The sequence below is a fragment of the Dipteris shenzhenensis genome, chromosome 5, assembly GCF_047967505.1.
Source record: "Dipteris shenzhenensis isolate YYH24624 ecotype China chromosome 5, Dip_SZ_1.0, whole genome shotgun sequence".
Classification (NCBI taxonomy): domain Eukaryota; kingdom Viridiplantae; phylum Streptophyta; class Polypodiopsida; order Gleicheniales; family Dipteridaceae; genus Dipteris; species Dipteris shenzhenensis.
The window spans coordinates 29,170,186-29,191,784 of record NC_141600.1 but is presented as its reverse complement, the minus strand read 5'-3'; the positions used below and the strand labels follow the sequence as shown (position 1 = coordinate 29,191,784).

The 21,599-nt window shown below is 43.5% G+C and overlaps 1 protein-coding gene across 2 annotated transcripts in view; it reads right to left on the bottom strand.

Moving 5' to 3' along the window:
* ORC3 (origin recognition complex subunit 3) overlaps positions 1-21,599 on the bottom strand; it is a 95,716-nt gene that overhangs the window by 61,546 nt on the left and 12,571 nt on the right. For both annotated transcript variants that reach the window (XM_087375043.1, XM_087375044.1), the window contains exons 10-11: positions 7,975-8,168; positions 458-524 (exon numbers count right to left, since the gene is read on the bottom strand). In XM_087375043.1, the coding sequence (XP_087231169.1) occupies positions 458-524; positions 7,975-8,168 (261 nt within the window). The remainder of the gene's footprint in view (positions 1-457; positions 525-7,974; positions 8,169-21,599) is intronic.

Genomic DNA, 21,599 nt, shown 5'->3' with positions numbered 1-21,599 from the left:
AGCTACAACTGCTTGTGAAGTCTAAACGATTTCGTTTTAATCTCTCCCAAACGAGCATCTAAATCTAGCTGATAGGGCAACGCACCATTTAAGATAAAAATAATTATCGCAACACCTACACGCCGCAACATGGACAAAAACTTCACAAGGTAAAATTTGCATGTCCACTGGTACAATCTAAACAACCAGATGTCATTAAGCATGCACATGAAACTAAGAAAAGTGATGACTAGAGAATATATATAATATCAAGTAATGTTTTGACTGATAACATCATAAAATGTGCTACCCAAAAAGCAACAAAATGGCAATTATAACATAGAAAAGGTGGCAGGCCATGAGAAAAAATGTGTTTTGCATTCAATTCTTGATGTGGTCGACATTAATTGCAAAAGTAAGGCGCATGCAACAGCTATAAAAGTCGCCCTTAACCTTGAAACAATGAAACTAAAGTTACCTTCTCTAATCCTGCCAATTTCTCCCACTTGCGCAGCACCGTAAGAAGTGTTGGCTCTGGAGCTTCTCTGGAACAATTCCAACAAAGAAGAAAGGAACATACAGTTAGTTACCACAAAGAATCACAAATACAAAAGGCAAGTCAGATAATGTTCACTGGCATGCCTCAAAGAAACATCTTACAAAAATCTCATGAGTTGATTGCCTCACTAGATTGCAATCATCAAATATTAAGCAGCCAGTCCATTGCCTCACTAGAAGGCAATGCCCACTTCATTGCCTCACTAGATGGCACTCAATGAAAAGTTTTAACCATGACATTCTCTTGCCACCTGCCAATGTGAAACTTCCCACAAGCCTCCAACATAAAAGGGTGCACCAAGACTTTTAAATCGATGTAATGTTTAACATGGGCTGCTATTGTGTTTGATTTACGATGCCTCCCACGTAAGGCTATCACCACACTAGAAGGGAAATATATCAGGAGACAAAAAGGTGTGCTGCCACTAGGTTTCTACCTCATATTTGCTCTTAAGTTGTCTATTATACAGCTCATATCCGATCATCATGGTCTAAATTCAACTAGCTTTATTTAAGGTTCCTATCCCCAAATAAAGTTGATCCAGCTTGACGGCTTTCCCATAATCCTTTATGAAAAGGAAAGGGTATTGTGAAGAAATAGAGTAGAAGTGCAACTAACATAGAATCGGACTGTGATGAGGCATGAATGCTTCAATAAGTGAACTATTTATTCCAACAGATAAATGATTGCTGCACATTATAATGAAGATCTAAGTCTAGCCACTTTATGCGAAAATTAACTCAAAGGATCTTCCAACTCATTCCCAAAAAGGAATTGACTCCATGTATATGATGATGACCAACAGAGTTGTTTGAAACACAAAAGTCTGAAACATTGTGCGCTTCAAACACCTCTGAAGGTCTAAATAGACATAACAAGTTTCCTTTACCAAGACATTCCTAGTATCACAAATACATAGGCTATGCAAATAATGAAGGAAGCATATCACAATCAAAAATCGATTGCATACTAAATCCATTGCAAGCACCGTGACAAATTTCCAAGATTTGTGAGCAAGAATCATAATTGCCAAGGCAATTAGCATCAGATTGCAGCCCCTTCTTCCAGACCTCATCCATGATACTCAGACAAGCTTTGCACATGGCAGGACCATATTTGATAACATCTTTTCCTTTTGGGAAGCCTCAGAGTGGGCTATGCAAAGCAGGCAGAGGTTGGCAATTAGACTCTTGGACTTTGAGAAAGCCTATGACAGAGTAGATTGGGGTTTTCTTGAGGGCGCTCTTCTACGATTCGGATTTTTAGATGCATGGATTAGAGGGGTGGCCTCCCTTTACAGATCAGCCCACAGCCAGGTTTTGATTGGAGGGGTAAGGGGTGACAAGTTTCAGATTTCCAGATCAGTCCGTCAGGGATGCCCTTTAGCCCCCTTCCTTTTTCTTTTTGTGGCTGAAGCTATGAGTATCTTTCTTAGATCTCAGGCTGGTTTATATGGGCTGAGATTGCCCTTGAGACAGGAGCAGGAGCTTCTGGACTGTGAGTTGGCTGATGACACTGCCATTTTTATTGAGGCCTCCTCGCAGTCACTGGATGCTTTCTGGACAGCCTCGAATATCTTCTGCTCAGCTGCAGGAGCACACATTAACTGGCATAAATCCTTTGGCTTTTGGATCAGCGATGAGGACACTCCAAGCTGGGGAGTTGACATTGGCTTCTCCTGGATTCAGAGGGGTGTTCGTGTCTATTACTTCTACCACTTGGATGGGAGCTTTCTCGAAGACAGCAGTTCCTCTTCAGGTGATCGCTCTTCAAGGTGTTGGGGAGGATGCACTTGTCTTTGACGTTGGAGATGGGGGTATACTTTCTAGATCCACGGATGATATTCTTCTAGAGGTTGCCTTTCAGCTTGTCAGGATTGCTAGCTTTGTGGATCATGGAGCGGGCTTGCAGTGGTATTTAGACCCCGACCCTCTGCTCTTGGCCCTAGAATCCTCAAGATTGTGGTTATATGGAGGTGCACCTATCAGGTGCTTACAATGGGACCCAGGAGAGTGGGAGTGGATAGATCATGGACACCGAGAGAGGGGGATTCCCTTCTTTCGTTTCACAGTTGGTAATGCCATGAGATTTCAGTTGAGCAGTAGGGGCTGGATTCCCTCCAGAGCCCCCCATTGGGACAGCTTCTTCATCACCGCAGATTTGTGTAAGAACTTCTAGAGGAAGCTCTGGAAATCCCTCAATAATAGAAAGATCACTCTTTTCTTTTGGCTTTTTATTCATGGAGTAATTGCAGTGAACCTGAACATCACGATTTGGGGCTGACCCTACTTGCCCTCGTTGTCATTCCGCAGAGGAGTCAATGCGACATTGCCTTTGGGACTGCAGTCAGGTGAGGACTGTTTGAAAAGGGGTTGCTCAGATACTCAGCATTTTTCATACCTCCCCTTTCTTCGTGACTTGGGGCTCGGTCGCCTGGTTATCCCTTACTGGGTCCGCAGGCAGGTGATAGAGACCTGCTCTCTTCAGAATGTACCATTTACTCCCTTCAGAGCTTCTCATGCTTCAGTGGACACTTCCTGGGAGTTTCTGGGTAGCATTTCCTCTTGGCACATCTGGAGAGCCATATGTACAGAGGCCCTGGATGGCACCTAGATACATCCTTCAAAGGTGTTCACGGGTATTTGGACTGGCACGGTTCATACTTTGATAGCCATTTGGGCTAGCATGCAAGGCCCTTCACGGGCAGCCTCTTCTAGCACGACTGTATTCCTACGAGCTTGGAGGGGTTCTCCCTTTTTCTCGGAGGGTTCTACAGGATTGAGATGGCACTATCAGCCCCAATCCTTTCTTTTTGGCTTTTGAGCTTTTCATGCATTACATGGTGTATCCTGTATGGAGCTTACTCTAATGGTTTTCTTTAATACTTAATAGAAGTCTCTTTTTGCAAAAAGAATCATAATTGCAAAACGTAGAAATCCAAAACTCCTCCCAATGAGAGGCTCTGGAGCCCCTAACACTGAGCCAGAACCTTCTAGCATTGCTAATAGTGTAGTGGAAGAATGAGAGGCTCTTCTCATGGTTTCCTGCATCAATTTACTCCCACTGCAAGGAGTCCCACTACAAGTACTTTTTGGGGACGCCCCCATAAAGCCAAACCCTTCAGAAATCCAGTGGGATGTCCTCCGAATGGTATTCTAAATACCAACTACAAGTCAAAACTCACTGCGTTACATGATTCACAATCATGATGGCTCAAGACATGCATCCACAAGAATATCCTCATCCATGGACCTGGATAACCTATCCCCAAGGATTCACATCAAAGACAAGGCATCACCGTTTGTATGATGTATCTTGTTGGAGACCTATGACCATGAAGTAGGATGCTTGTTGAAAAGCCTCCATCCATCTAATGTGAGCGTGCCGCCTCTCATCTGTAAGGACCCAATCCAAGGGTAAGGCTGCATCAATTTGCCCAACCGTCATTTCACTTTCTCTAAGGTGATTAAACATCTAAAGTATGCATTCATATGGAAGGTCTTTGAAAGCCTTCCAAAAGCCCAAAATGGAAGCGGGACCTCTCTCCCATCTAGACCACTGCATCAATCTTCTCAACCATCATTCCACTTTCTCTAAAGTGATCGAATATCTAAAGTCTACATTCATTTAGAAGGTTTATGAAAGCCTACCAAAAGCCCACAGTGGAAGCAAGACGTCTCTCCCACTTGTACAACTGCATGTAAATAGAAACGCCCAAGGGTTCGCCATGATCATCAAGAATCAAATCATTCCACATAACAGACTCATAACAATCTCTTCCTATGAGAAGGGAGGGATTGTCCAAAGAGAGTTCCTAAAGCCACCCAAGCTTTCAAGATGGCAACCATAAGGGGGGATGCATCAATTTTACGAGCAAAAACCTATGAGCAGGTTTATCCAAGCGTGTTTTTCAAGAAATTTAAAAAATTGTATTTCTTTAGGAAACATGGTTTTTACACATTTAGCTCACTAGATCTAGATCCCTTTATCATAAAAATATACAGACTAGTCACTCATTCATTTTTACATAACATAAATTTCTCATTCATAGACATCCCTTTGTACCCTTGTTATTGCCTTAAAAGAGTGTTTAAAAATAATTCCTTTAAGAAACATCCCTCATAATCACTCTTAATGTAATAATATTATACATAGATAATTACTTATTAAACACATTTATATCATATTTCTAGTGTTTTTATGGCATAAATAATAAGATATATATGGACATGTTTCTAAAGAAGTTTAATTTACTATAAATAAGTATTAACTTGGGCTTATATATCTCTCTCATAAAATACACGTAATAATTAATACTATATATGCAAGATTTTTCAAAATATAACCCCGTATATGTGCTCAAATGGGATTTTTCGATCAATTTGAGAGGTTAAATGACTATATTTGGACATTGGTTGTGAAAGTTATGTCACTTTTAAAAGTGTTGTCCAAGGTAGTTTCGCCAGCGAAACTACCTTGGAAGACCTACTTCAAAGAGGTTTCGCTGGCGAAACTACCTTGATAGCTTGCTTCAATGAGTTTTCTATGGAGAAACCCTTTCATAAAGATAGGTTGAGAGAGTATTTCAACCTATTAAGTAAAATTTGTAAGAAAGATCATAAGGGAATTTTCATAGAGAAGTCTACTATACATGTGGGTTTCTTCAAAAGCCATCCCATTATGTTCTCACCATTCCCAAAGATTCACGTAAAGATTTGTATATAAAATAGACATTGCTATAATACTTTACATATTTCTATGTGAAACTATGTTTTCTTCTGATCCATTTCTGCCATATTTTTGCATAGTTGGAAGGTTTTTTTTTCTTTCGCTCAGACGCTCAGAAGATTTCGCTCGAAAAATGCTCGTCCCCCCCATAAGGGGAAGGAAGGCAACTTGGGTTGTGTGGATGTAAAGATCCACCTAGAATTCAATCACCGTCTGAGGAGGGGATACAAGACCCAATGTCAAATAAAGAAATATTTCCAAGACTCCTATCCCAACGTAAGTCCCCTAACCACCAACTTGCATAGCAAAGCCCTGCACTGTAGATTTGGATCAATGATATTAAGGCCTCCTTGCATTGGGAGAATCAAACTCTCCCAACCACCTGGCTCTGCAATCTACTGAACTATCAAGCCCACTCCAAGAATTAATCCCTAGCATGACACTAACAACAACAAACAAACCAGGTTATGGCTAGTACTACCTGGTTGACAACTACCACTCTAGAAGCAAGGTCAAGTCTAGCCGGACTCCAAAACAAGAGTTTCTTCCTACTACTCTTTAACACAAGAGCAAACTGTTGCGAAAGAGAGATGCCGCACACCCCTTTTATCCATGTGAAACCAAAATCAGCACTAATCTAGAGTGTTCTCTCCATACTAATCCAAAATCCATTGGGTTTGTTATAATTAAAATGTGGACCTACTGCAATACAAAATAAATCCAAGGCTATCATGAAGGAGGTGAAAGTCAGGGCAATAGCATCCAAAAAAATAGCAATGTCATTTGCAAGCTCACTATAAAGAAGCTCCTCATCTTGACTCAGGGAATGTCTGAGCCCTAAAAACATATGCCTGAGATCTCAAAAAGACGGTCATGGCTTTGGCCACAAAGAAGTACAAAGAAGGGACTAGAGGGCATACTTGGAGTGTCATTTGCAAGCTCACTATCAAGAAGCTCCTCATCTTGCCCAAGGGAAAGTCTAAGCAGCAATGGCTGTCTCTGATGCCCAAGCTGCATCGGTAGAGAAGCTGTATTCTAGCAGTAAGGATCCCAAGATGAGATTAGATATCAGCATGTCAAAGTTCATATGAGGGATTGGTGGGTTGGCAAGATTGATAGACCAACCAAAGAATGTTTCAGATTCCCAATTAAACAAATGATCAAAGAAGTTCCTTCACTAAGAATATCAGATGAACTGACCGCATGTGACACCCAAGAAAGTGTACGCTTTGTCCATAAGCATTTCAAGATTGTATTAAGTGAGAGCAGACCCATTATGTAGAACCAAAACAAAGTCTCTATCTCCCTATGAAAGTAAGCAACTTGCCACTCCTATTCCCCTTCAAGGACTCTCAAAAGAAAATACTAGAATGAAGGATGACAAGACACTGGGTGAAGAAGGCTTTGGATGTGAGTTCTACAAGACTTTCTGGGATACAATAGGTCGAAAACAGCTTCTTGTCTGGAACACCGCGTGTGAGCTGGGATTTCCCCCTCATCTTAAAACTGATTCCCAAAGGAGGAGACCAATAGCAACTTAAAAATTAGGGACCTTTGTCATGTTCAGCTGTAGCTACAAGACCTTTGCACAGGCCTAAATACTTGGTTCACACAGCACTGAAAGGTTTCATTTATGGTAGGCATATCCTTGAAGCCATTAATGCTCCCTGTGAAGGATGTGGATCTCTCCAAGCTATTGGATTCCTTAAAAAAGATTTCGACAAGGTTTATGATAGGCTTGATTGGGACTTCATCCTTCTTTCACTACAAGACGTGGGAATACTTTAATTAATATTTTGCACACTAACAATTTAAAAAACTCTCTAACTCTTATGAACATTTGGAAGGGATGGGTTGGGGGGGGGGGGATATACTGGAGAAATTTACAATCAAGAAATAGAACTGTTTGTCTTGCGTGAAGGGGTCCAAAGGAGAGGCGAGAAGGGTCGAGCAGTGTGCCAGAGGCACAAATGGGAAGGAAAGACGGTTACAGGGGAGGAGCAGTCAATGTGCAGCCGACATGCAGTCTGTAAGCATGCATGTAAGCTCCATGGAAGCCCCTGGATTCAGCCCTTTAGGATTAGATATAAGGCTGGAGACGGAAGCCTGTGAGGTGGGGAGGAAGGAATCAACAGCTGTGAGTAAAAGGAGGCTAACCCCCCATAGTTCCCTATAGAAACTTCATCAAGGAGTCATTCTTTGTCCTCGAAATGGATCAAGGTTAACACTGGACAGAGTGAGAATGTGACGGTCTGTAATATAAAAGGGTAAACAATCCATCCTAGCTATAGCTACAAGCTCACTAAAAGCAATAGTGAGCTGGAGCATACCCAACCTTACAGACTGAGAAGACAAATTGCATGGCATGTTGTACTACCGCATTAGAGCTTGCTCTTGCGGTTTTCAATCATACTTAATGAAGTGATTGTTTTGATGAAAAAAAAAGAATACAAATTGCATGGCATATAACCTCACGGATAACAAAAGTGTAATTCATATGAGAGCTACGGCTTCACACCATATTTCAATAATGAGCTTAGCTCCTAGCACACCGTTATTTTGTGATGCCAAAGTGCAAGTCCCAGCATACAAGATGTAATTGGACAAAACAGGACATAGCCATACTATCAAGAACCTTACAATTCTGACCAAGACATTGACGTACAAGGACATTGAAGCGTCAATGTCATAAAATTACATACCCTTACCGTATCTTTCTAACTAAGCTGTTAATCACACTGGTTTGTGCACAATGTCCCTGCTCAAGACTATTGCCATTAAAATTTGCATTTTCTTGTGCTGCCAACTCCTTTGATTCTGCACTTTGCATACTTTGCTCTGATATTTTTGTCAGAAGCTCAACAGAGTCTATACTGAGCACCTTCCCTGCTGCAAGAAGACACTGAACAATAAATACCGTTAGATGTTTGCTTGTTTTAAAATATCATATTGCTGAGATCCCTAACCAAGTTAAAAGACGTGGGAATTCATACACTTCTGAATAGGATTTCAACATCAGCATCCTTTTAACACACTCGACTTGCATGCTCACAACAAAAGACTTAAGGTGATGTTCAGAACCAATGTACCATCTGATTTCCAATCCAAGTCTAGAAAGTATGATACAGCCCAACAGAGACAAATTGTTTTGGGAATACAAAACGAACTCTGCCCAAACACAAGAGGAAAGGAAACAAATACAACACAAGGAAAAGCAAACAAAAGTATACAGCATATCCAATTCCATGCCCCAAAAACTAAAATCGCAATCCATTACCTCATAAATTCTCAAACAGTTCCACGGTACACACATGAAGAGTGCAGGTCAATGGAATATCCACAAAAATCAACTGGGAAGCACCAGTATTTCAATGTCCTAGTTTCAAAATAAATATAAATACCCTTCATCCCAAAATCAGATAGGTTAGGGATTCAATGCTAGGTGTGCCAGGTCATGATAGCTCAACCCAAGCACAATTTTGGCAATCTTGCTAGAGAGGCCAACTCAAATCTCTAAAACGGTAAGTTAGCTGTAAACATGTGGGGGGTCACAACTACTGATTAAGCAACATCCTACATATGGCTCTATGTGGTTGCTATGGTTTGCCGATCCACCATTCTCTTCTTGCTCTCTCTGGGAATATTATGTACTTCCCCCAAGAATTCTTCCTTGCAATTAGCCTCTCATCTCTCTGGCCATAATTGATTACTTTTTGACTTATTGCTCCCTTTTTGTGTCCGCAATGTGCTCTTTATAATCTATTCTAAGGCAACCCCTCAATAGGCGGCAATCCAACAACATGGCTCATTTTCATATAGGGGGCCCATAAGACCTTTGGACTTCGTCCCATGCCATCTTCCATATTTGTTGCATTTTTTTCCTTGGGTGCTTCTACTTGGCTAAGAAAAAGAAAAAATCAATGAAAGGACTTCTATTATTATGAAAGATACTCCAACAGCAAAACTCAAGGTTGAAATACATCATGTAAGGCATGAGGACAAAACATCCTAAATGGGCAAAAATCATGCTCACCAGGTAGAGCTAGAAAAGCACAAAGGTTGAGATTGCTACAATGGACTCCGAGAAAAAACGGAGAGTCACTACACTCCATAAGCGAAACTATCCTCCTGGCAAAAATGCCCAGGAAGACCCTTGCATGCTCACCCAAATGGCCATCAAAGTTTGTTGTATATGTCCAACAACTACTAACCAATTTGTTTGAGGGGGGATCTACAGCCATCCACATCCTCTATGCATCTAGATCTCCAAATATGCCACGTTGTAGTGCTCGTCAGAATCTTCCACCATGAATCCACCGCAACATACGTAGGTCTGTAAGGCAAGCAAGAAACGTCATCCAAAGAGCAAGAGTTAACTAAGTGTCATCAAAATAAAAGAGCCCAAGAAGAGTCATGCCTCTCATAGAAGACCAAAGCCCACGAGCGAGAGAGCCAAGCCACCAAACCCCATGCCATGAAGAAGGGAGAAGGAACAAAGATACTCAAAAGACTAGCAATCTCCTTCCATATGATCCTCACCTATCTGCAATTCCATAAAGAATGCTCAATAGACTCATTAGCAGAAAGGCAACGATGGCAAACAAAGGCTGCACCGTACTTGGACCTCCACTATGAAGGCACATGGTGGAGAAGGGAGAGAGAAAGGGTAGGCTAGAGAGAGAGATTTTGATACTCAAAGAGAGACATAATGAACTAGAAATATACCTTGATACTTGATTTAATTGACACTAGACAACTACAGCTCTTATATAAGAGCACACACACACATATGAGCACCTATGCATATCCGATAACTCCCTATGTGACACGTGGCATCCATAGGACACACTAGACTAGAACTCACACTAGAACATACCAAACTGACTCATCTTGACTCCATTTCCTATCACCCCCCCATGGAAGAAAGGTGAGTGACTACTGGAATGGAACCAAGGATAGAACATGACAATGATGGTATCTACTTCTCTGTGCAACATCTGAACTAGGCATGGCTCTCATGCTAACTCAGAGGCAAAAGTCTGAGCATGTTTCAAAGGTCGGACTGAGCGCTCACATGGCTTTACGTCCAAAACATGACTCAGAGGCTCATGTCTCAACATGGATGCATGACCAACTCAGCGGTCTAGAAAACCAAAGCACCAACATCTTGGAACTCATATGCCAAGCCTGATATCTAGACCATATCAATGCCAATACATGGCTCCCACATTGCATTCCCCTCTTGGCTCCAGGGACTAGCTAGGAACATGGAGCCACACACACCAAGGGACTACTCAAGACAGAGAACCTTTAACTCAAACATATAAAAAATATAAAAGATTTCATTCATTTTATGCATAGCAAGGGCAGAGAACCCATGAGCCCGAAGTAGCTACCACACAAGAGTGTGCACATCCTGATGCGGAGAGGTATGTCGGTGAAGAAACATGCGAGGATGCCCTTGAATGATGTGTCTATGAAGGCCATACGAGCAACTACCAACGGAGATCACATCATGACTCTCAATGTGCCGATCAAAGAGTCACCGGATGCGAAGAAGAGGCTGAAAAATATGAGCAAAAGTGCTCAAGGGAGCTGTCCAATTGAAGACACAAATCGTGGGCAGCTCAAATCAAATTCATAAGCACCAACGAGAAGCTCGAATGAAGGCAGTAAGAGAGGCAATCTATGGCAGAGTCAGGAGCAAGTTTTGACGTGCATTCTAAGGGCAAAGGGCATTCCAGACGTGCAGGCTGGTATGACTGTACAGACAAACGGGTAAGAGCGTGCGGTTGGACAGCATGGCTATACGTGGCAGTAGAGCGTAGTATGGGCAAATGCAACGGCGACAAGTATGGATCGAACGGCAAATCGTACGGTCATCGTGCGACTGTTCAACAGCGCGTACGATCAATCGTATGACAGTTCGTGCAATTGTACGACTGTACAATTACTTACGGCGAGGCTTCCGGGCTGATGTTTGTAGCTGATGGCGAAGCTTTCGGACTGATGGAGAGGCTAAGCATATGAGTTGATGTAGCTCCGTCAGTTCTCGAGGTGAGGCTAAGCATTGGAAGGGAGCTCTACCTTTGAGGAGAGGGAAGCTTCCATTTGCGGGCTTCTCTCATCCTCTAGGTAGAGTGAGAAGAAGAGGAAAGGTGGAGAGGAGGCTCTGATACCACATGAAGGCACATGGTGGAGAAGGGAGAGAGAAAGGGTAGGCTAAGGAGAGAGATAGTGATACTCAAAGAGAGACATAATGAGCTGGAAATGAAATGACTAAGCAATGACAAAACGAAAGTACTCACATGTAGACCAAAGAGCTTATACCTTGATACTTGATTTATTTGACACTAAACAAGTACAGCTCTTATATAAAAGCACACACACACATATGAACACCTATGCATATGGGATAGCTCCCAATGTGACACACGGCATCCATAGGACACACTAGACTAGAACTCACACTAGAACACACCAAACTAACTCATCTTGACTCCATTTTCTAACACACTATGTAACTGCAATCCCTACATGAATAGCTAGCAAAATGAAAAGCGTGATTTTTCTATTCATGAGGGATTTCCAGAGTCCCTTCCAAAAGGATTTTTGGAAGTAGGCAGAAACCTTTCTCCCAATGAGGAGTTCTGATGGGCTTCCAGACTCCCACGTTCAGCTGAAATTTCATGGAATTGTTGACCATTCAACGAAAGGGGAGGCTCTTCTTTCAATGTCCTGCTTCAATCCGCTCCCATTCCCTTGGGTCCCATTGCAAAAACTTTATGGAGACACCTCTACAGAGCTAAATCCTCCATGAGCCCAAGCAATCTGATCCGGATTAGGGTCTAGATACATCCTGAAGCCAAGAAACACTGCTCCACATGACCTAAAACCTTGACAAGCTGAAAACAACATTCACAAGAATATCCACATTTCTAGACGTCAACATCCTACCCTTGGAATGAACTTCGAGAACCATGGCATCCCCGTCTAGACCTCGTCGTAGTCCTATGATCTGAAGTGGGATACTTGACCTCGTAAAGGCCCAAGCCAAGTAAAGCAATGGTAAGGCATGTCATTTGTGTCAACCCAATCCAAGGATATGGCTGCTTGGTTCTCTTTGCACTTCCTCTAAGGTGACTTACTAATTGGAATTTAAGATCATCTGGAAGGTTTTTGCCAATTTTGAACCAGCAGGTGTCTTCTCAAAAATCTGAGGGACCCCGTCACTTATATCTCCCGAATTTGAACCACTAAGTGTCTTTGTCACATTGTCTCCCAACACTCCACGCTGTTGGCAAGAGAAATTGGATTTGGTGCATCCGCTTCTACTCACTCCATTTCACTAGAAGTATGACTAGCATCTGCCTTGTCCAGAGAATCCAACTCAATCGAAGGGATGTCGTTTCTCAAGTTTTTGAGAAAATCAAGCAAATCTCCATAAACAGTAGCAGTATTGACCGATTCACCCACTGCCAGACAGCCAAAAACAAAAAATGTAAGGACTACTTCAAGTAACATCTGTATACATTCAATCATGTTGTCAAAAAGCAAGAAGGACAAATCCTTATAACTGCTATCAAATGCCAACTGGCCTCATGTTTGAGAATCTCACATCTCATGGCACTGGCAATAGAATGATAAAAATCTCTAATATTGGAGAGGGTTTCTACTACGTATGAAGAAGAAGGCACTCCGCCTAACATATGAGGAACCCAAAAATTTGTAAAATTGCCTCTATGAGGTCCTCCTCCGCATAAAAAGAATACGTAATCCTGATACTAGCAAAGCATTCTCTCAAGCGAGGCTCAGAGACCATCAAAACCACCAGAAAAGATCCAAGGTGGAAACCCTAGAGAAAAATGTACACCCAATTACCTCTATCCAATGCCCAATCGTCACATAAAAATTTGTGCATGGATAGGCAACTAAGGTCTACTGTGCAACCAAGAGAACAAGAGCGAATGTGGTGAAGTGTGATAGGCATCCTCTATCCAAGCGTCTCTGCCACTGAGCTGAACAGGGAATGCATCCCAAGCTGCTCTCCCAAGTGATTGAATGTCACCTTCTCGTCCACCTTTTTTGTCTAAAGGCAACACCACCATGTTAAAATCACTTCCAATAATCCATGAGTCTACAATGGGAGCCCAAGAGAGAAGTTCCTTCTAGAAAAAGACATGATCGTCTCTATTGTTGGAAGCATAAAGGTTGAGACAACCAATCTTACGTCCCTCCATACCACAACTCCTTCACATTCTTTGGGCCTATATTGCAAAAGAAGTCCCCTATCAATAGTCTAATGGAGCCAATCTTAAGCAAATCTAGAGGGTGTAATGATACCATGTCCAACCACAAGGGGAAGAAAAAATTTTGAAACTGAAATGCAGGTTCCTCCCCTAGTGCCCAAAGGAAGAGACTAAAAGGTATGACCAATAAGCAATTTACATGATCTTTAGCATCCAGTATGTGTTCCTAAATAAAGAGAATGTCAATAGGAACCCATGTGACACTTGAACCCCAAGGCCCTGAATATTCCAGCTAACATCCTCATTGGCTAGGAAAAGTAGGCTGTAAAACCTTACCCGACCTGGTGGCAGAAACACCTCTCATGTGTGTACAAGCTCTCTTGGAGTATTGGAGACGACGAAATTCACACAGGAGAGAACCCCAACACCTATGGAAGAAGATGCTCTATCAATAGGAAAACCGAGAATCGTGTCACCAAATGTTGAGGACAAAAATCTACCTCTCCAAAATAAGCCAGAGGAGAGAAAGAGTTCCTCTAAACAAAGAGTCCATAAAATCCTTGTCTGGACGGCCAAAGCCACATCCTTCCCACTATAAATGAATGGTGTCTATAGGACTAAAATGGGAGGGGGCTGCTCGGATGGAAGACTTGTGTCTGGAAAAGGATCTACAAAAGCATCATCCCAAGCCCCGAACAAAGAATCGTCCCTAGCCTAGAAAAGGATCTACAGAAACATCATCCCTAGCCTCGCCCAAAGCTGGTTCAAGAGGGCCATTGGCTGCACCCTGAAGTGGGTCAGGGACATCACTAGCCACAACCAGTACTCGTATATCACTAGCCACGATCGAGGAAGAGTCTAGGGGAGGAGAAGGGGGCACTTGATCTGCAAATGGTAGAGAAGCGCCAACTCTAACCGCAACCCAACGTGAGGTAGAAGATGTGGGACACACAACGAGTGCACGAATGTGTAGGAGATGCCGAAGGAACACTCTAACAAGGACAAAGTGGGGCCACTCCAAAACACTTCTTGAGCCTTTTCTTCTTCCTTGGGCTATTAAGGACCTTTGTGTATTTCTCTCGAGACTTTCGACACTGATCATACTTGTCTGCGATCTCAGCTCTCCACCAAAAAGAGAGCCATCATGACGGGAAGCATGATTTTGAAGGGCCGAGGCTCCAAAATAGAAACATGGCGAGTTCTTGCAATAGCATAGCTACTTCCAAAAGCTTTGTTTTGTTGACCGTGTCAAGCAATCCATGAAAGGAAAATAAAATCGACATTCAAGCTTGAGATTAAAAAGCATGAAGCCAATTGCAGCAATGCGCTGAAGATCAAGATAGGTGCCCTTCTACTAAAGGTTGGTTCAACAAGGAGGATACATATAATCAGACTCTACCACGCATCAAAGAAGCCACCCCTAGCATTGAATGGTTGAAAAAAGACGAAGACGCGATAGATTCCACAACTAAGATTCGCCACACTAGAGGGCAAACCGTACTGACACTTAGCACATCAAGCTTCTTTGCAAATCTGACAAGATAAAGGTACCAAAATATTGATAGCGAAAGATCTCATGCGAGCTCAACTAAACCAAAAGGCAACGGAATTAGCCAAGGTGAGCTGCTAGGAAGGACGAAAAATGGGCAATATATCATGAGGGCATTTCTCCCATCAAGGAGTTTAAATCCAAACCAAAAGCTCGGCTCTCTTTTACAAGACATGACTCTTCTTGGGCGCTTTCGGTTCGACAACATTTGGTTTGGTGATGCTCTTTGGATGATGTCCTAGCTCTTCGCACAAACCTGTGCATGCCTCTGTGGATACTTCATGGGAGATTCCGACAAGCATATCAGCATTTCATATTTGGAGACCAGATGCATATAGGCTTTGGATGGTTGCCAAGTCCATCCTGCACACAAATGCGGTACACACTGTTGTGGCCATTTGGGGGAGCATACAAGGGTCTTAACAGGCCACCTCCACTAGAATGCTATTTTCTTCAAGAATTCGAGCGGCTCCCCCTTCTTCTCAAAGTCTCCCATAAGGTTGAGGTGGTGCTTTCAGCCTCAACCTTGGTTTTTTCCTAGCTCTCTTTCAAGAATTTGATTTTGGCCTTGCCCTATTAGGGTATTTATTTTCTCAGGTCTCGCATGATGTAATTCTCCCTTAAGCTATCCTCTCAGTTTTTCTATCATACTTGACAGAAATCTTTTTTTGGAAATAACAAAGAAGTGACAATATGGGAAGCCCAAGAATCTCTCCTAACCCCTGGTTGGGAGGTGCTTGCTCCAATCCTAGCCAGGTTGTTCAATGAAGGCCTTTGTACGAGCTTCCCCAAATTTTCGACCACCAACACCATCATACCCATTTTACAAAGCATGAGATCCAATGGACTCAAGCAACTATGGAACTATCAAGGTGGGCCACTTGATGGCCAAGGTGTGCTCTTGACATAAGTTGAGTACACTAAGAGAGTGAACACAAGAGCGACTGGGCAAGCACGCTTCAAATGAGACAAATCCACATTAGACCACATCTTCACCTCACGGGCATCATAGAGGAGAGTATATTTCTACTTTATGGACTTCTGGAAGGCCTTGGATTCAGTACCGTGGGTCCATATCATTGCACAACTCCCAGCTTTAGATATCCCACAGGACATTATATGGGTTATTGTGGCTATATATGAGAGATTTACACGTAAAGTACGCATCATACACGGACTATCAAAGCAAGAAATCCATTGGGGTCATATAGCCTATCAAAGAGTGTAAGCAACTCCATCGGCCAGTATATTGATGAGCCATGAGTGTGGCATATTCAGAGATCCACATGTGCCAAGGCTTTGGATGGTTGCTAGGTCCAACCTAGACACACATTGGCCAGTATTTGGACAGACACGGTACACACCTTTGTGGCCATTTGGGGGAGCATGCAAGGGTCTTCATAGGCAGCCTCTACTGGAAGGATTGTTTTCTTCAAGGAGTGGAGCGGCTCCTGATTCTTCTCGGAGTCCCCCACGGGGTTGACGTGGCATTTTCAACCTCAACCTTGGTTTTTTCTAGCTTTTTTTCGGTCATACTTAACAGAAGTCTTCTATTTAGGGGGAAAAAAAGAACCTACAAAATGGGAAGGCCAAGGATTAGGAGCTCGTAACCCATGGTTGAGAGGTGCTTGCTCCAATCCTAGCCAAGCATTGAAGCCTTCTGTACAAGCTTCACCAGATTCTGGACCACAAACACCATCATATCTATTCCACACAACATGAGATCCCATGCACGCAAGCAACTATTGAAATATCATGGTTGGCCACTTGATGGCCAAGGTTTATGGGTTGTCTCTTGAGGTACACATACGTGAGTGCACTAAGAAGGCGAACATGTGAGCGGCTGGGCAGGTAGGCTTCATATGAGTCCGACCTACACTAGACCACATCTTCACCTCACAACCATCATAGACGAGAGTATATTGCTACTTCATGGATTTCTAGAAAGCCTTTCATTTAATACCACGAGGTGAGCGACTCGACATGTAGGCTTCACATGAGTCCAACCTACACTAGACCACATCTTCACCTCACAACCATCATAGAGAAGAGTATATTGCTACTTTGTGGATTTCTAGAAAGCATTTCATTTAATACCACAAGTCCATCTCATTGCAAAACTCATGGCTTTAAATATTCCACAGGATATTGTGGCTCTATATGAGAGAGTTACAGGCAAAGTACACACAATGCAGGGACTGTAAGAGCAAGTAACTCCATTGGGGTAAAACAGCATGTACATTGATAAGCTAGCCTTTTTGTGGACACACGATACCAAGGCTTTAGCTTTAGCACAAACTACCACACCTACATTGCTATATGTCAATGATGTCATTCTGATCTTTGACATTGTAGTGGTACTAAAGATGCATTTGACACCACTGCAAAACTTTTGCGAGAGTCAAGACATGAAGATCAACTCAGGTAAAGGTCCTAATCTTCGACATCAATGATGCTCGGTTTTAGGGCAAGACATTCACACTTGCAAGGAAGTCGGTTGAGATAGTCAGATCAAATGTATATTTGGGATGCATCTCACAAGTCCCAAGTTCACCATGAAACTAGAAATGCCAATGCACTTCACTAGAGTGTTGTTAGAGGTGGCATCTCCTACATCACCGAGTGAGGGCCTTGCTTGTGGATCTGCCCGCCTACGTGAGGGAGAGTGAGGGCCTTGCTTGCAGGTTTTCCCTCCCAAGAGAGGCAAAGGGGGATCACTTCGATGGCTGTCCTTGCACACGGACTGTTTGAAGCAAGAGTATGGGCATACGGAGCCAGTATCTACTTACTATTGTCCACGGCTGCTGCAGGATGGTTCAGGGCCACAAGGGCCTTGCAGAGGCACATGAGCCCATCTTGGGCCTGTTACCAAGCTGCCACCAGGCCGCACACATGGCACCTAGGTGGCGCCTTTCTTGGAGAGGTAGACAAGCCCTAACCAGGGCCATATGACCCAACCTGCTAGTCGATCAAACGCAACCCAAGGTCAGGCCCTTGGTCAGCTGTTTCTTCCCCCTCTCGTCTCTTCTTTTGGGCAGGGAGTGACCCTATATATAGGGCCCCCCTCCCTCATTGTTTCTCATCTCAGCCTTGAGCAGTAGAGGAGAGTCTCTCTTGGTTTTCTCTGTTTTCAGTTCTGCTCTGTGAGTTGTTTGTTGTCTTCTCTCCACTGTTGCTCAGCCCGACTGCACTTCTCACATGGTATCAGAGCCAAAGGTTGGCTGAGAAGAGCTGTGCTATGGAGAGGACCTGGAACCAGCAAGCTACAGAGACTTTCTGGGAGTTGTTCGAAGTGGAGGTTGAAAAGGTGAGGGCTGTCTTTTGTAGTACAAAGAAGGGCATTTATTATGAAGGGTGTTTTCATATCGAAGTAGCGGATTGTGTGAAGGCCACTTTCACAAAGGTCGAAGGAAGAATCCTCATTGTCTTCCATCCTTCCTCCTCTCTTTCTTCCTTCATACCCCTTCTCATACCCTCCTCCCCGATCTTACTCATTCTCCCCACTTCTCTCCCAATGGCTTCTCTGCAGGAATTGGCAGAAAACAAGGTGAAGATTCCTATATTGCCCACTTCTTACTCGTTCTCCCTGATCTTACTCGTTCTCCCCACTTCTGTCCCAATGGCTTCTCTGCAGGAATTGGCAGAAAACAAGGTGAAGATTCCTATATTGCCCACATTCCATATAGACAGTCAACTGGACGGGAACAATTATGGCGTATGGCGTGTCATGATGGAGTCGGTATTACAATCCTACGACCTAGCAGACTTCATTTTGGTAGGTGTCAAAAGGCCAGATCCCCTTGAAGAAAGTTTAAGGTATTCTCGATCAGAAGGAAGCCGAGAATCTGGCTCAAATCTAGGACCGCGTCAACGCAAGTGTACGTTCTTTCAACTTCCTGAACTATACTCCTCGGATTATAAATCATGTAAAACACATGACGGCAGCCAAGAGTATTTACGAGCATCTGGCCTCCCTATATAGCAAGACTTCCCCTATGAAGAGGGTCTCTCTTGAGGTTTAGATGGATATTGGATCCTACTAAGTCTTCCTCCATGTGAGAACATATCAATAAGCTTCAAGAATTTCAACAGAAGATCCAAGAAGGAAATATCGGCTGAGATATGGCCATTACCCTGCTTTCTCATCTCACTTCCCAGTAGTCTGCCTTCTATTCTTCGCTAATCACTAGTGGCAAGATGAGCAGTCTAACTTGGGAAGAATTGGTGCCTATGGTGCTGGACCAAGAGGAGCAGTTATAGAGTTCCTCCCATGCTGGTGGCTCCAATGCTCTAGCAGCTCCGTAGTTGGGAAAGAATCAAGTCGTCGAACCCCTCATACGAGGACCGCAGCAGAGAAGGAGGCACTTAGGGCGGAGCAATCGTATAATCAATATGGCAAGAAAGGCCATTATTGGAGGAAGTGCCCTCATCGGGCTAATAACAAGGGTACCGGTTGCTCCTCTACTGCCATAACTCTTGCTTTTTTGTGCACATTGAAATTAATGATTTTCTCGCTTCTTCTGTTGGAGAGGGGGTTCTGGCTCTTCAAGCCAAAAATTCCCAGACTTGGATCACTGATAGTGGGGCATCCCATAATATGAGTCCTTCTCCAACTAGGCTCAAAGATTTGTGATCTCCAAGGGGATGTCTGTATCGACGCGAACTCTGTCATCAAAGTTCATGGTGAAGGCAATCTCAACATCATTCCAAATGGCAAAGGAGGGATGCACTCTTCTCAAGTACTGTTTGTTACCCCTCTCAGATTCAATTTGTTGTCTATGAGACTTGTCGTCTCGACTCCCACATAAATCTACCAGTTAGGTGGTTCAAGCTGGTACAGTAAGTCATGGCATTTACACTCTGTCCTGTTTTCCTTGATCATGTCTTCTATTCAAGGTGATCTATGCTGCCCGTGAACAAATGGTCCTCGGTTGGGTCCTCGGTTTACCTAATGGGGCAGCAAGCATGGTTAGTGTCAATCCTATATTCAAGGAAGCAACACCATGACGCATTTCTGAAGCAGGCCTCACGACACGCTTCATTACCTATGGAGTTGTTCCATGTTTATCTTTGTGGACCTATGATTGTTGCCAACCTTGGTGGGGCTCTACTTTATGTTGATGCTCAATACTTCAGCATGTTCATGTGGGTCTACTTTTTGGCCCACAAGTCTCTAGCGTATTCTCGTTTTCGGGAACGGTGTGCCCTAGTTGCAATTGGATCTAACTTTCTTGTGAAAACCCTTCGGTCTGACAAAGGTGGTGAGTTCTATTCCCATCCCTTTGAGGACTTTTTCGTGTGGCAAAGGGCATTCGGCAGGAGTTTGCCAATACTGACACTGCCTCAAAAGCAGGTGTTGTTGAGCAGAAGAATCACACCATGGTTGAAATGTCTCAGACATGCTTGCTCATGAGAGGCTCCTCAGTTTCTTTGCGCTGAGGCCATTACCACAGCAATATATATCCTGAACCGTTCGACGTCTGTTGTTCGTAAAGCAATCCCTTTTGAGGCCTACTTTGGAAAGAAGCCAGATGTATCCTATTTTCGTGTGTTCACGTGCGATGCATTTGTTCACATTCTGAAGAAGCAAAGGGGAAGTTAGATGTGAAGTCAATCCAAACGATCTTTGTTGGGTACAATCGCCAATCTACAGGGTAACAACTGTATGGCCCTTCCAAGAGGGAGATTGTCCTCAGTAGGCATGTTATCTTTGATGAATAGATTCCTTCTTCAATGGCTGATGTGAGCCTCCTCTTATTCCAGAGATCGTGGATGATGACAGTAGTGATGATCCAGTTCCTGCACTACCCCTAGCCCCGACAGCTATTCCCGATCCGCGAACCAAGAGAGCTGATGATTCCCCACCTCCGCAAGCAACAAGGGAAAGTTTCAGGGCAAGTTCTCAGATAGCACCCCGCTGGTTGATTGAAACCCTTCGCAACTCAGGTGTCACCGACATCCCTTCCTTATGGCTTCGAGACAAGGACAGACCCCATTGATCCCACCGAAATAAAGAAAGGGTTATGGAGGTAGTTCCGCTCCATGTCAATTTTATCTTGATGACAAGGAGCGTTGGAATGTTCGGGAAGCACTCTCTCAGACACACTGGAAGCAAGCCATGGAACTAGAGTTGGATTCTATTGGGAGTTAGTAGCCTGCCCTAAGCGCTATTCAACCATTGGTGTCAAATGGGTCTACAAGACCAAGTACGCATCATAAAATACTATGAATACGCACAAAGCTCGACTTGTGGTAAAGGGATACTCACAACGACCAGGGATTGTTGACTATGATGACGTTTGCTCCTACTACTAGGATAGCCACTCTTGGATAGTATTAGCAGTTGAAGGAGCGACCGCCTGGGTTTGCCAAGTCAAAAGGAATGGTTTACAGGTTAAGGAAAGCATTGTGTGGGCTTAAGCAAGCTCGTCGAGCCTGGAATCAAAAAATTGATGAGTTTTTTGTACGGAAGCGTTTTCGAAGGTCATGCGCTGATCCCAATCTGTACATCTTCCATCAAGGGGGTCTTCCTTCC